Below are 20,397 nucleotides of genomic sequence, written 5' to 3'. Positions count from 1 at the left end.
TTTGGTTTACCGGCTAGCTGCTTGACTTGGCTGGTCTCTGTCTATGAGTCCTCAGTGTGAGGACAGTGGGCCATTCAGTAAGCAGCGAAGGAGGGGTTCAGTCTAGCAGGTGCAGGGACTCTCACTCCTTTACTAGGAGCAATAGAGGGGGGAGCCGCTGTGGTAGGGAGGTGATGACATTCTGATATCCGGGGCAGACAGAGAGACACACTTTCATCTCTAGCTACTCTGGAGGTGGTAGCCAGAAAACATCAAATTGTTTCTGAGCAACCGTTACACATATTGCATAATGTTTTATGCATTGTTCTTTTCAGGTATGAAAGTGTCCAAGACACTTTGACTGAGGTCGCTGAACTACAACAAATGTCTCACAGCTCATGGTTTTTTTCTCTACAGGTTGCTGGCTAAGAGAAACAGCCGATAATGCACGGCATCTGCTCTGCAGCCACTCCCACTTCCTGCCTGTAGAGGAAGCGGCTGTGCCAGCATGTCCTCTCATCCCCAGTCTGTGCCGCCGGGCCGGAGGACTGTGGACACACGGCACCTGCCAAACCCTGCCACTCTACCACTGCAGCTGCAACGGGCACACACGGTAAGGGGCTTGGCACCACCTCTAGTGCTTCAACTTTTCTAGCTAAAACCCTTTTGAGAAGTTTTACTGTAGTTGTAGCTCTGGCTCTGCCTGCTCGGTGGATATTTGGTAAACAGGGCATTACTCTGACCAACTGGAGAGGGCCTGACCCCAGGGGCCCCCACTGGAAACATTCCCAGGTTACAATGTTGTGCACACAGGACCGCTTCCTCATTAGATGGTTGAGTTGAAAGTTCATGTTGTCACTGTGGAGTCATGTTAGGGCCTTCCCCATTATTTCCACCCACATCTCCTAATTATCAAGATTATGTTCTTCTACATATCAGGGGCAAAGCTGTCAAGGGCCTCAAGCTGATGTAGAAGTTCACTCAGTGACCTCCAGTGTTTGCAAGGCTTTTTTTTTTTTTTTTTCATGTATGGCGGGAGAATTCAAGGCTTACCCCCAGGAACCCCACAGCTGCACCTGTAGTTAATCCCACCACTCCCTCTTGTCATCACATTCAGGAGGAGATAAGGGTTGACACACTGTGTTCCACAATCCCAGTTTTACAGAGGTGCAGGTTTACAGTAGTTGCATGGGTGCCCCACTTGTGTGAGAAACAAATGGAAGAAGAGGGAACAATGAGAGCTGGAGAGAGATGGACTGGATATTGCAGAGGAAACGAGGCAGGGAATGGCAAAAAGTGTTGCTTTTTTTTTTAGTTTTCTGGGATCTTTGCATCATTCTCAAGGACAAGGGATCCATGCAGGATTTTTGGCTCTATACTGAAAACGTGTTGTTTTGTGTTCCAGGAAATGGGACTGGTTGACTACCACTCTCATCATGCCAGGGACTACAGCTCCCACCTGGCCCAGCCCCATCGCCGTCGGCCCTCCTTACTTTCAGAGTTCCAGCCTGGGAATGAAAGGTAGGTCCACCATTCTCAAATAGATGTAGTCTCTCATCAAAACCTTATTGCTGTGTCTTTTGATGACAGTGTGTTTCTTAGAGCATTTCATTACATTTCAGTTTTTACATTACCTACTGTACTATAATAAGTTTCACTTCTGCATTATTGGGAATCTTATTAAATATATTCATCTGCTGAGGTTGAGAGATAACATATTTTCAGTTTCATTTATTTATTTTTTTCTAGATAAACTTGATTCATGTGGTGCTCACTGTCAGTCTATATAAGAATGATGTATCATTCACATGAAAATGGTTGTATCGCCCTTTTAATGTGTTGACTGTGGGACAAAGCATGCTCAGTGGAAGCTTCATGCAGGCTGCATTTTTATGCAGTATTATTCTACCAAAGCCTCTGCCTGTTAACCCTCCCCCAGTGTAATCCTTATGTAATTGGCATCCGCAAGCCGTTCCTCTGTAATATTGTGTTAAATGGCTCTGCGGGGCAATGGAGCTTGCAGAGTTTTGCCATCTTCAATAGACCAACAGTAAGTCAGGCAAGGCATTGTATGCGTCGTACTTTCTCTCTGGAGACTGCGGTCTTGTACCTACTAAAGTTGTTTATTATTTATATAGCCATGCTTTTCTGAGGATGAGTCTTGATGAGCACTGAATAATTTATACGCATGCAATGAATTTTGCATGATGCACGGAGGATAAGTCACAAAAATATTTTTTTCTCAGTTGATTGTTGTGGCAGATTTTCATGCATATGTTAAAACATACAGGGGGTACAAAATGTAATTTTCAAGAGGTTGATTTTACTAGAAATCAGCTGGCAGATATTATATGTACAGTATGTCGGGGGGGGTGTGGCGTGAGAGCTGTCTTTCAAAATATAACATAATTTGCTTGCCCTGAATGCGGCGGGGTTATAATGGCAGACAGCAGATGGTAGAATGGCTCTATTGCAGTGTGTGGCCGTTGCGTGTTGTGTCTGTGTCTTGGAGTATCAATCAGATGGGATTATGGTCTTCACAGTGCTATGTACTGGCCCTGTTTCACTGTTAGCATAGCCTAGCCCACAATGTGGGAACACTGGGTCATGGGTTGCAACAGAAATAAACACCACACTGTTCTACTGCTACCCACCAGCTCCTGATTTACTGACACCTTTCATTCAGTCACCGGGGCTTTGGCAGTCACTCTCAATGTACATGATGCCTGTTTTTGCACGACAGATACCTCACACAGCTTCTACAGCGGAACAGCGATGTTGTTTTTCAGTAGATAAAAAATAACCATCATATCAAAAGCAAAGAATAGCAGTTAGCCCACGTCTCTTTGTGGAGAAATAAACCGCTGGTCTTGCTGGCAGGCGTCTGTGGGTGGGGAGTCTTTCAGTTGAATATATCAGGCCTTCAGCATTCCTTTACAGGGCTTAGAATCAAGTCTGAAGCCCTCACTCTACGTTCTCATTCAGAGTTTGAATGGTGCAATTCTGGCCTTGGCAATCCTTCAGTCTATTCTCCTCTCAGATGTGCGCTTGTCTTTTCATACGTCACAGTAATTCTGCACACCACGTCTCCATTTATAGTAAGCTCAGGGTTGTTCACATCCTGACAGAATGTAACCAGTAACATTGCCTAAGAAAATGTGCTTTCTTTTAAGAATGGCATTATCTATTGCCAAGTATGAATGATCTTTGTGTCCTGCATCTGCTCTTTAATTGTCTTGGACTGAATGCAAGGTGAAAATGTGCTATTTAGTTAATGCCTCAAATTTACCCTAGTTACAGGTCAGAAAACCACAACAGTATAATCACTGGTGAGCCACTGTGCTAGTTGTTTGTTTCATCCTCCGCTTTACTCCAGGCAGTATCTCAGTCACTCCGCCTCTTCCCATCTGTCTGAGATCACCCAGGCTTCTTGAGAAAAGGAGAGAATACATTTTATAGCAAACATAACAAGACGGAGAAACCACTTAATAGGGTTTCTTTTCTGGCAGAACAGAGTGTAGAGTGCAAACACATTTGGTGCAGTGATACAAAATGAGTTTGTTTTGTGGCTGTGATTATGCTTTGTGATTAATGTATTAAATGCATGACAAAATAGTATTCTTCTGCTTAGACCTGGATTTGTGCATAGTTACGTCAGTGTTTGCTAAATGTTGCTGTCTGTGTTTCTAGATGTTGCGCAAATAGCCCTAAATAGGTGTCACCTATACTCAACTTTTTTGTTCGTTTGGTTTTTGCTTTTTTCATTGGTAATTCTTTCAAAAGAAAACCCTTTGAGTTGTGATAAAAAGTTAAGAGCATCACTGCTGAATTACTCAAAAAAGAATTATAATGCATCTAAGAATTTATTGCTTTTCCCACCCCTGTCCATAAACCAAGATGCTTTGTGGATCTGGAAATTCACATTCCACTCTCCATAACTTATCCAACAAATTGTTTTTAGACAACAACCTTTATTCCAAAAATCCAGCATTTAGTGGTTGTAAATAATCCTGCGGTTGTTGGCCATTGGAGAATACGTTTTTAGTTTGGCTGTATATACAGAAAAGTTGAGGGCTTGAGCAAATTTTGCATGATGTATTTGGACCCCACTCATTGTTCCTCCTCTTTTGTGCACTTTCTCAGTTTCATTCATCCCAGCTGTGCTGCAGTTAGCCTGGCTTCTCTCTCTGTAAGCCGTCCCTGTGCCACGCACAGCTGCAGAGCTGCTCCTCTGGGGAGCAAGAAGAGATTGGCAGCCGCACAAATACTGTAGTGCTTTCACAATAACAGGCTGCTATCAGCACACATGATCTCTGTTCTTGTCTTAATGGGGCCCAAGCCAGTGAGAAACTAATGGAGGTGTTATGGTGTGTTGGTGTTTGTGTTGTGTTGCCCCCTTCCCTCTCTTCCCCATACGCTCCTCCCCCACCTCTACACAGATCTCTTTCTCTCATCCTCCAGACAAATCCTCCCCAGGGATCAGATTATTCTGCACGCTCACAAGAGGGAGAGGGAGAAAGAAAGAGGGACAGAGGGGGGCGGGGGGTGGTGGGCTAGAGCTTGATGATGTGATTATGTAAGTGCCAACCCTCTATGGAGATGAGGAAGTGTGCAACTGAATGAATAAGAAAAATATGTTTGGGGGGGAAGTAGTCACACACAGGGTCCGAAATTAACACCCGCCAAGCGCCAAATGCTGGTAGATTTTCCGTTTGGTGAGTAAATCTCGGAAGGCAATCCGCCACACTGGCGGGTAAATGTTTGTACCAAAATAGTCATGTAATAGAATATCTGGCATGATGGCTTGGAGAAAATTACTCATGTTTGTCCCTATACAGAGTCTAACTCGCTTTCACCGAGTGAACATTCAACAATAATAATACCAATCTTACCATTGTTATGGTTATACCGATGTTTGATCTGTCACTCAGAACTATTTGCTAAAGCTGAGCAGTGCTCTGTGTTTAGATATTCCACGCTGGTCTGTGTCATGGACACGCACACTGTAACACACCGTCGAAGTCCGCAAATAAGATAGAGAATGAGTGGGAAGTTACCTCTCTCTCTCTCTCTCTCTCTCTCAACCCAAATGAGGGAAATCCGTTGTAGCGACGGAGAACTTTAATCCTTGCAGATGTTTTGTTTTTTTTGGCTAACTCCTCTGATTCACCTGTAAGATATACAAAACTGTCTTGCATATTGAGTTATTTGTAACAATACAGAATGGCAGAATGAAAGTCTGGATCAGCAGATGTTGCTCATTTTGATATTATGAAATCTTTTTTTTTTTTTTTTTTTTACCAAAAACAGAATCTCTTCGTACAATATTGTGCACCACATTGATGAATTAAAATTTTGGACTGAACTAACTTGCTTTGATAATGCATTGTTATTTGGTTATTTTATGGAAATTTAGCTCTGGCCTCTTCAAGGCCAGGGGATTTATTATTTTGGCTGGTAAAGAATATGCTTTGCTGGTGGATTTCTTATCATCTCTCAGTCCCTTTGGCAGGTGAGTCAAAAAGTTAATTTCGGACACTGGTGACAGACCATCTGGGTATTAATTCTCGCACCCAGTTTTTCGAGGCACTATTTAGGAAATCACATAGAGAAACATCCATAATACGTTTCTCTCCTTGACACCCAAGAACACCGTTTTAACACGCAGATGTAATCCTGCACATTACATAAGTGATATGGCATATCTCTCCTATATGAACGTCTGGTCTAGCGAGGGGATGGTCTCGATTACACCACCCCGCCAACACTCTACAGGACAGAGAGAGGCTCCATGCTCTTTGGCACATATCAAAACCACACACTAGGCCATTGTGGGCCTGGACCAGCAATTATGGTTGTGTTTTCCCTCTTCTCTTCAGAAGCCACTTCCATTTTGACACTGGCAGCAAAGTCACTGACATTCTGGCATCTGCCTGCAGGGCAGACTTGAGAAAACCGTTCCCTCAGAAAGAACAGAGAACCATTTACAAGTGGGCTAATAAAATTTCCCAGATCTAAGTAGCGAGTGCAGTTGACATTCGGAAGCTGTCATTTGACTACACACCAATATTCTGCTTTATTGGTGCGCTGTAGCTCCTGGCTGGCGACCCCCCCTCCCCCAACCCAATGTACTAATGAGTTTAATGAATGTGATGAACATGTACAGAGTGTGGTTTGTACTAGCACCACACATACAGCGGATCATGACCAGATCACATTACAGTGCGGTGCTTCCCCCTCCTCCAGTGGCTGTTAGTGTAATTGTTAGCATTCCAGGCCATCCAGATCAGTTCTAGTTTTGGGGTACAGTATAGGGTCTTTGGAGGGAATGCCACAGTTTCTATCACAGATCTAAACTGAACACTTTTTTTGGCTTTGTGTGCAGGGCCATTGACTACCTAGCAATGCCTGCAAAAACCCCACAAAGAGCAGCTCCACCATATGCTCCTATATTTAAGACCATTAGATTGTAGTGTTACAGTGAGTCACCATTTCCAATTGTCTTGCTTCCCTTTCTTTCCACTTTCCACTACTGAATGACCAACTGCATGTTCCCATTCTGCAGATGAAAATGGTCTTCAGTGATTACTTTATGATGATTCTGATTGAACCAAATGAAGCCAGCTGGCATTTGTGTGTACCTTGAACACAGCAGTAAATATTTAGGTCAGACTGATCTCAGGCAGTAACTGTCATCTTGGGTAAAAATGTGTCTTTGTGTGGTTTAAAAGTAGCCTGTATGAGATTTGATTAGGCTGTTTTTAAACAAAACCAGCACCGAGCCGTGTCTGTCACTCAGAAGATCAGTTTAGTCTTTTGGCTACTGATGTCTTTTCATCTTAGATTATTGAAACTCTTAGACTGGGGTATCAGTTTCACTTGATAGATAGGATTTAATTGATCTTTTTTGTCTGGTTTGATTTAATTGATTTGTGTTTCATTTCATGGTTGCTCCAGCTTTCACTTTCACTATGCTTTTGGAAGTAAGAGGTCTGGACTAGTATTTCAGGCAAATTATAACAATCAGACTGTCAAACTTCACACATGGTCCTTATCTTCTATCAGCTCATCTTTGGGAATAACTCCTCCCTCCTGCATTATCAGATTTGGCTCAACTTTCATCAGTCAGTGTGTACTTGTCTGCCTCAGACTCAGCTGTCTCTCAGCTTAATGACGATATATGCATTCATATGTTTGCATGCTTACATCCAGCGTGTTGACATGCATTTCAATTAATGGATTTTAAGTAGCTGATGTTTAGCATGCTAACATTGTTAGCTATCATCATTTTATGAAAACATACAAAGGGGGCTAACAGGCATTTTGTTAAGTTTTAAAGGTATCCTGACATGAATTGAAGAGTTGGACAAATGAACATTTTTGTCCATTGCTGGAAAAAACCGTCAAACTTATAAGGGTTCATCCTCTGGCATTCATGAATATCTTTTAAATGTCATTGCAATTCACACTGGACTCAGCCTGCACGTGTGGTTAAAAACCTGATGCAACACACCAATAATTTAATGGAAATTCTGTTCTTCAGTTATTATTTCTACCTTGTGATTTGCATTCATCAGCTGTTACATGAGATAAGAGATACTCATGTAAGAGCAATTACAGCAAACCATGTAACAACTCATGTATATGAAAAACCTGTGTCTCAGCACAAGCCCTATAATAATTAGCTTCTGCCTTATTGTACATCATCTTTAGTCGCTTACCACACTTTTCTCTAATATGCTACAATTGTGTGTCTTTTTTTTGTTTCAGAGGACAAGAGCAGCATATCCGCTATGAGCACATCTACCTATCAGACCCTAGCAGCCAATCGGAGGTGGAGTATGAGATGAAACGGCCTCGTTTAGAGATGGCACCAGAGTCTCTGATGAGGCCCTCGTCCCACCGGCCACAGCTGCCTATGGGAGGGGCTGAGGATATGGCAAAGGTCAGTACTTGCTATATAAGTAAAGTACACTACATGATTCTGACAGTTTGGAATATATTGCAGCATGATGGTCAGCAAACAAATGACAAATAGTCAGTACTTCATTCAAGCAACAGCTGTATAATTTGAATTCATACTTATTGTGGTAAGTGAGAGCTGAGTGTATCTCAGTGTTTTTGAATGAATGTGCCAGTATTCAGGAAATCACTGTTGGTGCCTCCAGGAGTTACACATGCAGAAGAAGATTTTGAGAAATTTGCATATAGTGACCACTTTTCCCTCCAAAATTATTATGACTTTATTCTTGAAGTTGTGTGTGTGTGTTATTTTTTTTATAAATTGATCTTGCCGGTCTCCTTCAGAACTACAAATGATATTATTAGCCATACCACACCAGGAACCATGAGGGAGATTCTGCATTGTAGCTAAGCTGTGAGCAGCGGTGGGAAGACTAAGGGAGTTGTGAAACAGCAATTAATAAATAATAGAGCTGACCTAGATTTCAAAAGACTGAGGACGAAACTGTGTGAACCGCAGATCAAAACGACTTGCTTGCAGTGTAGAGCTGCTGATGGGGAGATGTTCCTGACATTACACAGAGTGCTTCAAACTGCCAGGGGAGGCAGACAGCCAAGGAATGGTAAATAGATACACCAATAACAGAAGGTACAGGAAAAAAAACATTGACTCTTAAGCTTGCAGGGAAATATTCAGGAATGTCAGTAATTCCCCTCAGAGCAGTGAGAGCTGTAAACCCATTATATAAGTCATGTCAGATGCAATCACTGCATGGAACAAGTGCACCAAATGATAGTGGAATAGAGGGGGAGATATGACTGGAAATAAGGCAAAGGGCAAGTGTAGAGAGGCACAGATAAAGGGGAAAAGGGAAAGGGAGGAGTAAAAGACAAAGACCAACAGGAAAAGAGGGAGTAGACCAGTAGTGTCAGACAAAGCTGACGTTTGTATCATGACTCACTGTGATTCAGTGTAGCACAAAAGCCACATTTTGTTAGTGCACACCACTGTTTAGTCATTCTGATTTGGTGGTTTTGAAAAAGGTTTGACACTGACATTGTTGGTCAACCAGTGAGTATTGACACTGAAGTTTAAAAAATGCAGTACATATCTTGGACATCATTTTTTATTAACCTAATTTAAAGGATCCTTATCAAAAATGTTGATTCATGCCATGTGTTTTATGTGAAAAATGAGTATCAGCAGATATATTGTTATGATATTGACCCTCAGCAATCTAGTATTGGATGGGCTATATTTGCAACCCTCCCCTCAACGGGAGGTCAAACCCTGGTAGGACACTTGATGAGACCCGGTTTTCGTGACCAGGTGTCTCTAGTGATGGAAATGAACTCAACAGTACTGATGTTGAAACATCGTCTAACTGACCGAAGCCAGATAAATAAAAGTATAAAGAGAGAGAGAGAGGGATGAAGAAACTGCGCTTCTGTGAGAAATTGAGAGACAGCCAGCATGCAAATAGAAAGAAGATGAGAAGTCAAACTGAAACTTGAGCGTGGAGATTGATTCCTGACCATGGGAACTCATATCTGTGATAAAATATTCTAAACTCAAGGCACTTAATAGCTTTTTACCGGATTGAACGCAGCAGCCTTCTTCACCTTAAAAATGTAACTTTGTAAATGTTAATTTGGTACTTAATTATACATCATACAATACAATTCTGTGGTTCAGCAGTGACGTGTACCAAACCACACTGCAGGCTGACGTATCTGCTAATATTGAAATCCAGAGATTACCCCGTGACAGCTGCCTCACATGAATGGCTCATATTTTATTAATATTTTGACTACTGTAGTTTGAGTGCCACTAGCAACGCCCTCCTTCCACCAACCTTTCGCCCTGTCACTTGCTGCGTCGAGCAAACAAATTTTATGTTCAATATATTTCTAGTCATAACACCATCAGTTCTGTATCTGGACTGATGACCTTATTTGCACAAGATGTTCAGTGATCAGGGTCAACACACGCCAGTAGTCAACACACATTGACTTGAACAAGACTGTCTTCATCCTGTACGTCTACATTATAAATTCCTCAAAGAACTTCAGTACAAAGTCAAGAGGTTGTGATATGTAGCACAATAAGCTAGCGAAGCTCTGTAAACAGATATCCTCTCCTGAGAAGTACAATCTTATTGCTGGTATTGCTCTTTGGAGCCATTTCTGAACAAACGACGGTAATCACACTCTTCGAGGGCGATGGAACATGTCACCCGATGCAACAGTGTGACTCATTGACGGGTTTTTAATAGTTTTTGAACAACGGAAGTCAGCGACACAGAGGATGAGTACATTGTCAGTTTGGCTTTGCACATGATATTTGTTTTTTTACGATAAGAAAGATATAGAAAATCGCCAGCCTTTAAGGATTCTATTGAATTATGGTTTTTGAGCCGATGTTTGTCAGCATAGAACAGCACTGACGTGTCATACGCCACCAAAACAACTCAAATCCTGTGTATTGCAGCAATTTAAGAGCCACATTCTTGTAGATGTTTGTATCATGGTATTTTTCTTACTTTACAACCTTTAACTTTTTGCAAATGTAAATAAACTATAATATGAAAAAACTATATATATTTTTCTGTACAAGGAAACAGTCATTGTTTTGAAGAGTTGCCTGATCAACTTGATTTCTCTCATTTACTCTCATTTACTCAAAGCATTCTGAGCACGTTTGAAGTATCGTCATAACCGTTGATTATAAAATGATGAAAACAACCGATAGTTGCAGCGCTACATTAAAGCTGACACCCACACAGCAGCAGTAGTCCACATTTAGAAACTTTCCAAGTCATTGACATAGAATTGACATCGTGTCTTTGGTTCCAGGAAAACATGAAAATTGAAGGTAGCAGCAGCAAAAGTATGCAAGCGTAGTTGACATTTTCAGTTCACTGCAAGGCCACCCACACAACTTACACCAGTAAACTGCAGTTTGAAGCTTTTCATTTTCCTATAGCTTCAAATCTCAACCTTGATTAGACCAACCTTTTTTTTCTATAGTTTATATTATTTCCCTTCTACAATGAGATTTGGCTTTGAAACCAAAGGACAGCTTTACCACAGTCACCTCCTATCAGTAGCTCTGTGCACCTGCTGTTGAGTCCTCTTGCATCAGAACGGGCTTGATGTCCAAACCAGAGGGACTAGTGTGAACTTAGATCCACATTCTAGTAAGAAAACAGGATGTCTTCTGCTTTATTCAACTGTTAGATGCAGTGCATACGCTTAAAGACTATATGACTCAGTCATACAGGCTGGTGCTTACTAAACAGAACACACTCACACAGACACGCTACAACACCCAGAGGTAATAAAAAAAAAACAAAAAAAAAAACCTGATGCACGCACAGCCCGAGACATCATGTTGTGGAATGTTCTAAATGTGACTGGGGTTGTCGAGGGCATATAAGCTGTAAGCTGTGCTGGGCTGAGGGCTTAGCTATTGGCCTGTGACCTTTTCATACTATGTCACAGGTGTAGTAGCTGTTGATGTGCTGCTGTACTGTTGACAACAACAGAGGACAGTATAGGGCACAACACTGGAGGGAAAACCTCTGAATGTCTCTTTTGACTTTACATTTGTCACACCATCAAATCCTTCCTGGTTAACAGTGTCTTAAACATCTTGCAAACACTTTACTGAATTTGATAATAAAATAATCAGAAATGTCATAACCATTAAACAAATGCAAGAATGATGTGAGTTGAATTTTCATATAAAAACACTGTACTAATGTGATGCCACCCCCCCAACAAGCCATGCAATGATGATTTTTTTTTTTTTTTTTCAAGATTATGTTCTGAATCTCTGACATTCTTGTGATTGTGATACACACATGTTGTGTAATGATGCAGGCTTTTACATCAGCTGTTGAACTGTAACACAGGTCAGGAGGATAGTAGTGGTATTATTTGCACTCAAAGATATTGTTTTAGACAAAGTCAGTCCATCCTAAGAGCTGTTTTCCCTTTTTTTTTTTTTGTTGTTTTGTTTTTATGTATGGTGAATTATTGTGACTAACTGGCTTTGGCAACCTTGGGCTTCTTCATCTAGGACAGCCCCTCAACATCCTCTGGCACTGACATTTCAATCACAGCAGGTCTACGGGGCTATAATGCAGCCTGCCTAGTCCAGATTAGCCCATTTACATAACCTTCATTTCAAACGTTTAAAAATAACGCAGAACAAAACCCGAGCTGAATAACACACACACTAATTCATGGAGGTTAGAAATCGCAAAAAGCTCACATTACAAGCCGAAAATAAGAACACAGATATTGCCGGTCAGAAAAAGATAAATCCTGCCCCTGCACGAGTGGGCCCTCGCTGTCCTTTTGCATGTGTTGTTACATAAACAGGTGCATGCAACAGCACTTCCATTTCCACACTTGCTTTTCATGTGAACAGATTACTGGGAATTGGCTTTAAGCATTTTTTGGTGGGTGTAGGGCTTTTTGAGGGCAGCACATTCGAAGGCGAATGTGTTACAGAACACAAAACGCCTCATCAACCTGTCTGGGAGGCGTCAGGTGGCTTGACAGTCTGACAGGCTAAAGTTAAAACCATATTAACGTGTGGAGTACCTCAAACCAGTTCTGAATGAAAAAATGTACCTCACCCTCGCCTGAATAGGGGATAACAGCAGACGATGATGATGCAGGATACCCCTCCTTTCCACTGTGAGGCTGCAAGTCCCCCCGTCAGCGCCGCTAGGTCTGGCGGTTGCTGTCAGAGGTGGTCCAGAATGTCACTGAAGAGAGGTTTATACTTTGCTCGTCATTCAGTGTTTACACATCGAGGTTTCACTGACACAGGAGTACCGTGAAGTCAGTGATTTGATGAATCCCTTCCCTCTCTTCCCCTCTCTCATCCACTGATGAGCCGCACCGTGTATTGTTTGACTGACAGACACACACCATTTCCATTTTCCTGCCAGAAGAAATGGTTAATAATTACCTCCTGAATTTGATCTTCACACATGTTGCACTACCCTTCAGACTCCCCCCCCCCCCCCTCTCTCTCTCTCTCTCACATCCCGACAACAGAGCATGTCACATTGGAAACAAAGTCTCTTAAGTAGAGCCAGCTGCCAGTGCTCTTGCACATAATCCTGGCTAGGGAGGCTGTGACCTCATATTCATTAGTGTGGTCTAGTGACACCGAGACACTACACTGGCTTTCATTACCCAGAGGACTTAATTACTGGCCTGAGTTACCTTCCCAAAGGATACACAGACTGTGTTTGGATGATTTCTTGTAGAGTGACACACAGACCTTACAATCAGAGGAAGGCAGGTATGCTTTCAACAAGAGAGAGAGGAGATGGAAATGTGCATTAGGTGGGGTTGCAAGTTCATTCTTCCAAGATGGTCAAACCATATCAAGAGGGCCTTTCTGCTTTGTTTTCAGATACACAAACATGTCTATTAATACGTTTTATCCAAACATTGTATAGACTCACCTTACCATTATAAGATGCTCTTTGACCTCCCAAATTCCTCAACATTGTAACATTAAACATACTGAGGACCATCATATCATATACATGTTTCATTTTTATGGTTGCTTATAAATTGTAGCATTTTTGCACTATCTAACCATTTCACTTCTCTCTCTGCTCTTCCTTTTTTAGGAGCGTGGAAGTTCCATAGGGAAGCTAGAGCCGATCTCCCCAGTGAGTCCGGTCCACATGGACCCTGACTTAGATCTGGTGCCGGCTCGCTTCTCCAAGGAGGAGCTGATCCAGAACATGGACCGTGTGGACAGGGAGATCACCATGGTGGAGCAGCAGATCTGCAAGCTTCGCAAGAAACAGGTAACTGCACATTTATGGATCTGGTCTTAACTTTATGATTAGATCGACTTGCTTTCTGTTTAGAGATCGCTGATGCTATCTCGAGTTTTCCTGCTTATCTATTTGATTTTTAAAATGGATATATTCTTCTCTGTAGAGGAGTTCTAGTGGTCCTGCTGTAGATGTAACTGGTGTTGGAATAGATTTATATTTCTGTCTAACACAGTATCTACACAGACTGTGTAGCAAAAGCAGTATGTGAGCAGAGTAGCATCTTCAGTCCTCATTCACTGGGTGCGTTCAGGTACAGTATTGAGTGTAGTTCACATGTGTTTTGGCAAAGGCAGAAGACTGAATTGTAAAAATATGCTTCTGGTCATGGTTACACGCATATAACAGAGTGAAACCTGACGAGAAAGTGACAGTCCCTCACAAGCAGGAGATTTTCAGCGGATGGGCGCCTCCTAGATCGCTAAATATAAATTTTGTGATCTGGCAGGGAAAGTCCTGCTTCACATATAGTTTAATACGACCCACCTTTTTTAGAAATGATCACACTGATGATTTAAGTTCCTCAGAGTAAACGTTTTTTTCATGATGCTTGTTTGTGCACAACCTGTAAATAGAAATGATGTGTGACAGCGAAGAAAGTTAAGCAAAGATACCTTTTTTTGTGATGTCATTCATGTGCATTCTGCACATATTTATAAGGTACCTAGTTTTTAAGTCTTTATCCGTCATGCTTGTAGATGTTGGAGGCTTTGCCAGTGCTGGCAGCTCTGTTGAATTTGCTTAGTGGCAGTGTTTAGCTTGTTTAAAATGTTCATGTGTGGTTTTCCAATGTGACTTTTCCTGCCAAGCTTCAGTTGGCTTCAGCGCAATTAAGTCTTAAACAGACTTTTCTGTGTTGTAATCGGCGCATTCAATCACCGTAGCTGGTTCTCGCTCACTGTACCACGATTCTGTCCACGCACTCCCCCAGGCAGCTGCATTCTCTCTTCTCTTCGACTTTTTATTTTGGAGAAAAGTAGGTTAAAAATATATAAGGCTATAAATAACAGTTTCCCTAGGGGAGGAGGAGGATTATGGTGGAGGTTTTGTGACTGCTAAACCACTCATATCCCTGCCACACTGTCTCCCTTTTGGCTGTCTGCCATGTTTAGTAGAGAAACAGTATGGTCAGACTCGCTCTTTTCCACCCCAGTAACTCCTCCACCATGCATGCCGTTATATTGACACACTGTTGATTATACTCGTTTTAAAAAGTGCTTATTAAAACGTAGCGCTGGGTTAATTTATTGATGACAGCTACATGTGTTGTTCTAGGAAAATTAGCGGTGAATGTTAAAGCTAATGATATGACTTTCGACTGCCGAATTATAGTATTGACATCTCTCTACTCTCCACCATAGCAGCTGGAACTAACGCTGGTTTAAGAACTGATACGACCAGTTACTTCATGACTTAGAATCTCTCAGTTAAGCGTTCGGGTTATCATAAAGGGGAACCTCCAGGATTCTAACAACTGAAAATGAAATGAAAACGTGAAGCAATAAGCTGGATTGTTCAAGACTGGCCAATCAGCTAGTCTTTTTGAATCGTGGGTATTTTTCCTCTCAGTAACCACCTTAAGTGTTTACTGCAGACAACATTTCATCAGATGAAATCGATGGTTGGCAGATAAAGAAGCCTCCTAGCCAAACGCTCTTTGCTAAGAATACAGATTTAGTATTTTATGAATCTGGGTATTTTAGAAAATTGCAATAGGAACTAAAATGGAAACGACTATCAGATTACTGCCTTGGGTTGAAGCTTGTGAATGATTGAAAGGCTAAGCTCTGCTGCTTACAAGCATAAATCAGGATCCCACCCCTCACCCTCCCTCAATATACACACCGTGTTTTTATGAATGTTTTTTTTTTTTTTTTTTTTTTTACAGTCCGGCTCTCTTCAAGCATTAAAACATCTGGACTAATTAAGTGGCATGGTAAAACTTTATTTAAAGAGTTCTGGCAGAGTCAGTGGATGGGCGGGGATTAGGGCTTAGGTTACCGCCAGCCTGTGTCATGTCAGCCAAGCTCAGGATGGCTGGTTTATTTTATTTTACTCGCTGGTGGGTTTGGAGAGGGAAGGGAGGTCTCTCTGGGAATGTCTGTGTTTCCCTCACCAGATGCTTATCCAGGCCTATCATGGCACATGATGATCCATCTTGCTCCACTCTCATGTGGATCCTCTGGAGGCCGCCTTTCCCCCTTCTGAAGCCCCTGACAGGAGATGAGAAGGAGGAGTAGGGGTGGGGGGAGTAGAGGGCAGACTTAACTGTAGATCAGCTACACGCACGCCACCGAATGACACTCGCAGATAGCTATTGCTGCTGAATACAGTGCGTTGCTCTTTCCAGCGTACATCCTGCCCAACACTCACATTGCATCCAAACATTTGATGATGTTTTATTTTTATTTTCTCTTTTGCTGATAGTTTTATGATCATAGTCAAAGTCATAGGTGTAGTTATAGTGATTGAAATGCATTAAAAACAGCTGATATAGAAGATCTTAGTACATCTATTCATTGTGAATTTCAAATGAGGGTATGAAATGTATATTTTTGCAATATCATGAAATTAAAATGTAGATGGGGTCAGTCTGGCTGCTTTTGAGACTTTTGGTGCCCTTTTTGAAAACAAAGTTAATCTTATATCTGTATGTAGAGACCGGCTATTGAATTATGTCGTCAAACTTTTGCTCAAATGTCTGCCTGTTTGTCTAAAGACAGGAAAAATAAACATAAAGGCGCCTCCAATAAAACGCTTTTAACCGGAATGATAGGGAAGGGCTGCAGTTACGGAGTTTCCCAGTTTCTTTTCATGTGCCTCACATCCAGATGAAACCCTGATGTGATTTTTTAATATACATTCATGTTTTTGTTTTCTGCGCCAGATGAACACACTCCAGTCTAGAGGATTTAGAAAGACTAAAGTTAACTGGATAAAATGTGCTGAAACACACATGCACTGAAGTAACCAGGTCATAGAAACCACTGTCTAAACAGAAAATCTGCATCTTTAGTTTACTTTAGTTCGGAGGCTTCCTTATTTTAACTTAAGAGCTCTCTCTCCCACAATGTGTGAATTGAACAAATAGCCAGATGTTGTGGTGAATACCGACTCACCAACCGACTGACTTCTTGAGGCAACTTTTGTGTCAGTTTCAGTCAGAATTCGGATGGTATTATTTTACATACGAGGACACATGGCTCTGTGTGATTACCTCCCCTTTCATCCAGCGGTTCCGCGGTTACTTTCCTCGTGTGAAGTCTTTTGTCATGCACATATGCAAACGGTTACCAGTATATGTAACAAAGAAATGGGCATTCCCCGTTAGAAATCTACCTAGGCAAACCAGGTTTCTCTGATTCCCCGCCCCGATTTACAATAATCAGGTTTCTCGTTTACGTGAACTCTGATTGCTGAGTTGCATTTCTGAATTATGAGCAAGACAGAAACTTTGCTCACATGACAAATACTACCACCCTTTGCTACCTTTATGATTATGTGTTGAAACGGTTGCTTTTTGTGTCACATCAGAAAATTCAATGTATAAATATTTTAAAAGTAGTAATTTCAGTATCACCTGCCGTTATCACAGGGGAAAAGAGGTCGCTACTTCAACACTCTGTGTGTTGACTTACTTAAGTGTGGGAGGATTTATGATCCCGACTGTTCAATCTGTGTCCCACAACTCCATTTACACAAAGGTGTAAATGGACCAGAATGCGCAATTGGATAGCAGTCTGTATCTAATGCTTCTTTGTTGCATTTATACTTTGCTTTTTCAATTTCGGATGATCATCCAAAATGTAAAAGATGCATGATGTGTCTAAATCGAAATGGGTAATAAGAGCCAAATCAAGCTTTTCTTTCTATATCATATTCAGTTTTTTTCTGACTCTTAAGAACAGGCTTCTCCTCCGCTTCTCTCCTGTATACCTTCTAGGGAAGATTGAGGGACAGGGAAGCATTTACAGAACTCCAAATGATTGGCAGTGAAAAATAAAGGTCGATGGTTGAGGCCCATCAACCTGTATTTTTCACTGCCCTGCCAGATTCTCTCTTTTAATTCCACACATATTTCTCTGCCACCCCAGAAACCTTTCTGTCTCTGTGTTTTCTTTGCCGGTCACAGTAGACAGTACTTCCTAAAATTCTCTGTGTTTTAGAGTGCAGCCTCCAATGAATGGTTGGATTCATGCCAAAGTGACAAGCAAGTTACAGGAATGCTGTTTTCCAGTATTTGTCTAGTGTTCATTTCACAGGTTTCTCTCTCTCTCTCTTTCTCTGTCTCTCTTTCCTTATTTTTCTCTCTCTCTCTCTCTCTCTCTCACTTGATGTTCTAGCCACACAGCGGGCAATGGCTTTGTTTACAGGCTGTTGTGGTAACTCTTTGATTAACTAGACCCTGGGGAGTTAATAGCTATTACAGCTAATAGGACAGTTAGTCTCATCCCTGCTGGAGAGCTGGGGGAGGGACAGTTGATCTAACACACACTCACTAACCTCGCAACAGGAACTGGTGAGCCACCAGTCTTCCTGGAACATTAGGGCCCTTTTTGAATTTGTTAAGTGTTAACCGACATCTTTCTGTGTGTTACAGCAACAGCTGGAGGAGGAGGCTGCAAAGCCCCATGAGCCAGAGCGGCCCATTTCACCGCCACCCAGTGAGGCCAAGCACCGCAGCCTGGTGCAGATCATCTATGATGAGAACAGGGTCAGTAGAATACTGACACACACACACACACACACACACACACACACACACACACACACACACACACACACACGTACCAGATGCTCAATTTGTGTCCCACCACTCAAGCTCAGATTACTTGGCGTTTGAATTTGGTTTCACCTGATAATGTATGTACACTACATATGGACATTACAAGAGTATCAAGAGGGTGTATGTATATAATTTATTTATTTTTCACCTGAATGGGGAAGTGTTTTTAGACTTTTCAACCCCACTGTGTGTATATAATACATATATGTATAAACCACATTAGCAAGCAGGGGCACCTTTGAATACACAAGCAGAGCCCCATGATGCATACTCCTGTCATTATGTTTGTCCTTTAAGCTAATAGAAAACACAGGCAAAATGTGGATTATGCATGTAATGTGCGTATCCTTGAGTGGGATAATGGGACTGAAAAGACTGATGTCTGTCAATGTGTCTGTAGAAGACCCTTTTTTTTTTTTTTTTCCTCTGAGAGCTGTCATTCTCATTTACCTATTTGATGTAATCCACAAGAACCGTTGTCAACAAAAGCAGCGAGTGTCACAAAGTATTCATCTCCTACCTGAGCCTCCCACTCTCACCATCAGGCAAGGCAGGATGCTTGCCTAACAGAATAAGCTACTAAAGGTCAACATTATCAGGCTTGATGAATCACACATGTACACACACACACACACACACACACACACAAATAGAAAGGTGGCATAAACACAGATCTTTGTCTTTAATCACCTATGCAAAAATAGCAACTTAATCTTTCTTTCATCAGTAGAAAAACAGAACAGCTGGGAGGTCATATAAAGTGTTTAGTTAGTCACAGCAATCATTGTGTGCATCAGTGCTCTGTGTAGAAGATTACCTTTATAATGGAGTTATTCTCAGTGCTCTCAGTCCACCTAGTGGTGAAATGCACTAGTTTCCTTTTTACTGGTATAAGCAGGAAAATCCTCTCACACTGTATCAAACCCCAAATTCCACCTCTTTAAACAAGTCCCCCTATGGGAAACTAGGAGTAATGTTAAAACTTCACACTTCTCATGGATATTTTGAACAGCATCTCACACACATTCAAGGCAAATAGTTTTCATAGAATGGCAAAGGAGTCTAGTGTGTAGAGAGCATAAGCTGTAAATGGAAAACCAAGTTGAAAACCCTGCATTCAGCGTGTTTTAACTGTCATTGAGCAAGACACTAAATTCTTAACAGTTCTAGGGATTGTGAAACTTCACTATAACCTGCGCAGATTTCCTCAGAAGCAGTTTTTAAAGTCACACCACAGTACAGGGAGTGCCCTTCATGACTTTTGTCCTCAGTCATCATGCACAGCTAAGTCACAGCACTTGTAAGCATATGCAACGGCAGGGCATAGCTGATTGCTCAAGACTCTTCTGAAAGGCTGGAAGTTTAAGAATGACTCATGGCTTACTCCACAATGTAGCCTGACCTCTGTAACACTTTCCACTTCCCTCTGATTTGCAGGATGTACTCTGGCCTACTGCCTTCCCGCCAATCTCGCTATCTCTCCCTCTCTTTAGATTTCACCAGCATCTTCAGCTATTTTCTAGTTACGCTCTCACTAATCCCCATGCCACAGTGACACCATAGCATTCATTCATCAACTTGTATTCACATGAATTCTTTTAGTGGCTATTCCATATTATTTATTGTTATTTATTTTTAACTATTTAGCATTACATTAGCCACATAAAGTTTTTTCTTTGTCTCAAATCTGGATAAGATCCAGATAAGATTTATTACACTTAAAAACACAAAGTGTCTCTGTTAGCCAGATCGCAAATCTCATCACAGTTCATCTCAGTTCAAGGCAGTCCCAGC

At 41.7% G+C, this 20,397-nt stretch overlaps 1 protein-coding gene across 8 annotated transcripts in view; it reads left to right on the top strand.

Annotated features, from left to right (window-relative positions):
• Positions 1-20,397, top strand: part of ncor2 (nuclear receptor corepressor 2) — a 104,935-nt gene that overhangs the window by 25,134 nt on the left and 59,404 nt on the right. For all 8 annotated transcript variants that reach the window (XM_044366269.1, XM_044366280.1, XM_044366233.1 and 5 more), the window contains exons 2-6: positions 397-592; positions 1,385-1,500; positions 7,750-7,924; positions 13,605-13,787; positions 18,418-18,531. In XM_044366269.1, the coding sequence (XP_044222204.1) occupies positions 488-592; positions 1,385-1,500; positions 7,750-7,924; positions 13,605-13,787; positions 18,418-18,531 (693 nt within the window). In that variant the 5' untranslated portion in view covers positions 397-487. The remainder of the gene's footprint in view (positions 1-396; positions 593-1,384; positions 1,501-7,749; positions 7,925-13,604; positions 13,788-18,417; positions 18,532-20,397) is intronic.

This window comes from Thunnus albacares, chromosome 2 (genome assembly GCF_914725855.1).
Source record: "Thunnus albacares chromosome 2, fThuAlb1.1, whole genome shotgun sequence".
NCBI lineage: Eukaryota > Metazoa > Chordata > Actinopteri > Scombriformes > Scombridae > Thunnus > Thunnus albacares.
The sequence above is the reverse complement of the archived record's forward strand: the minus strand, read 5'-3'. Positions and strand labels throughout refer to the sequence as shown.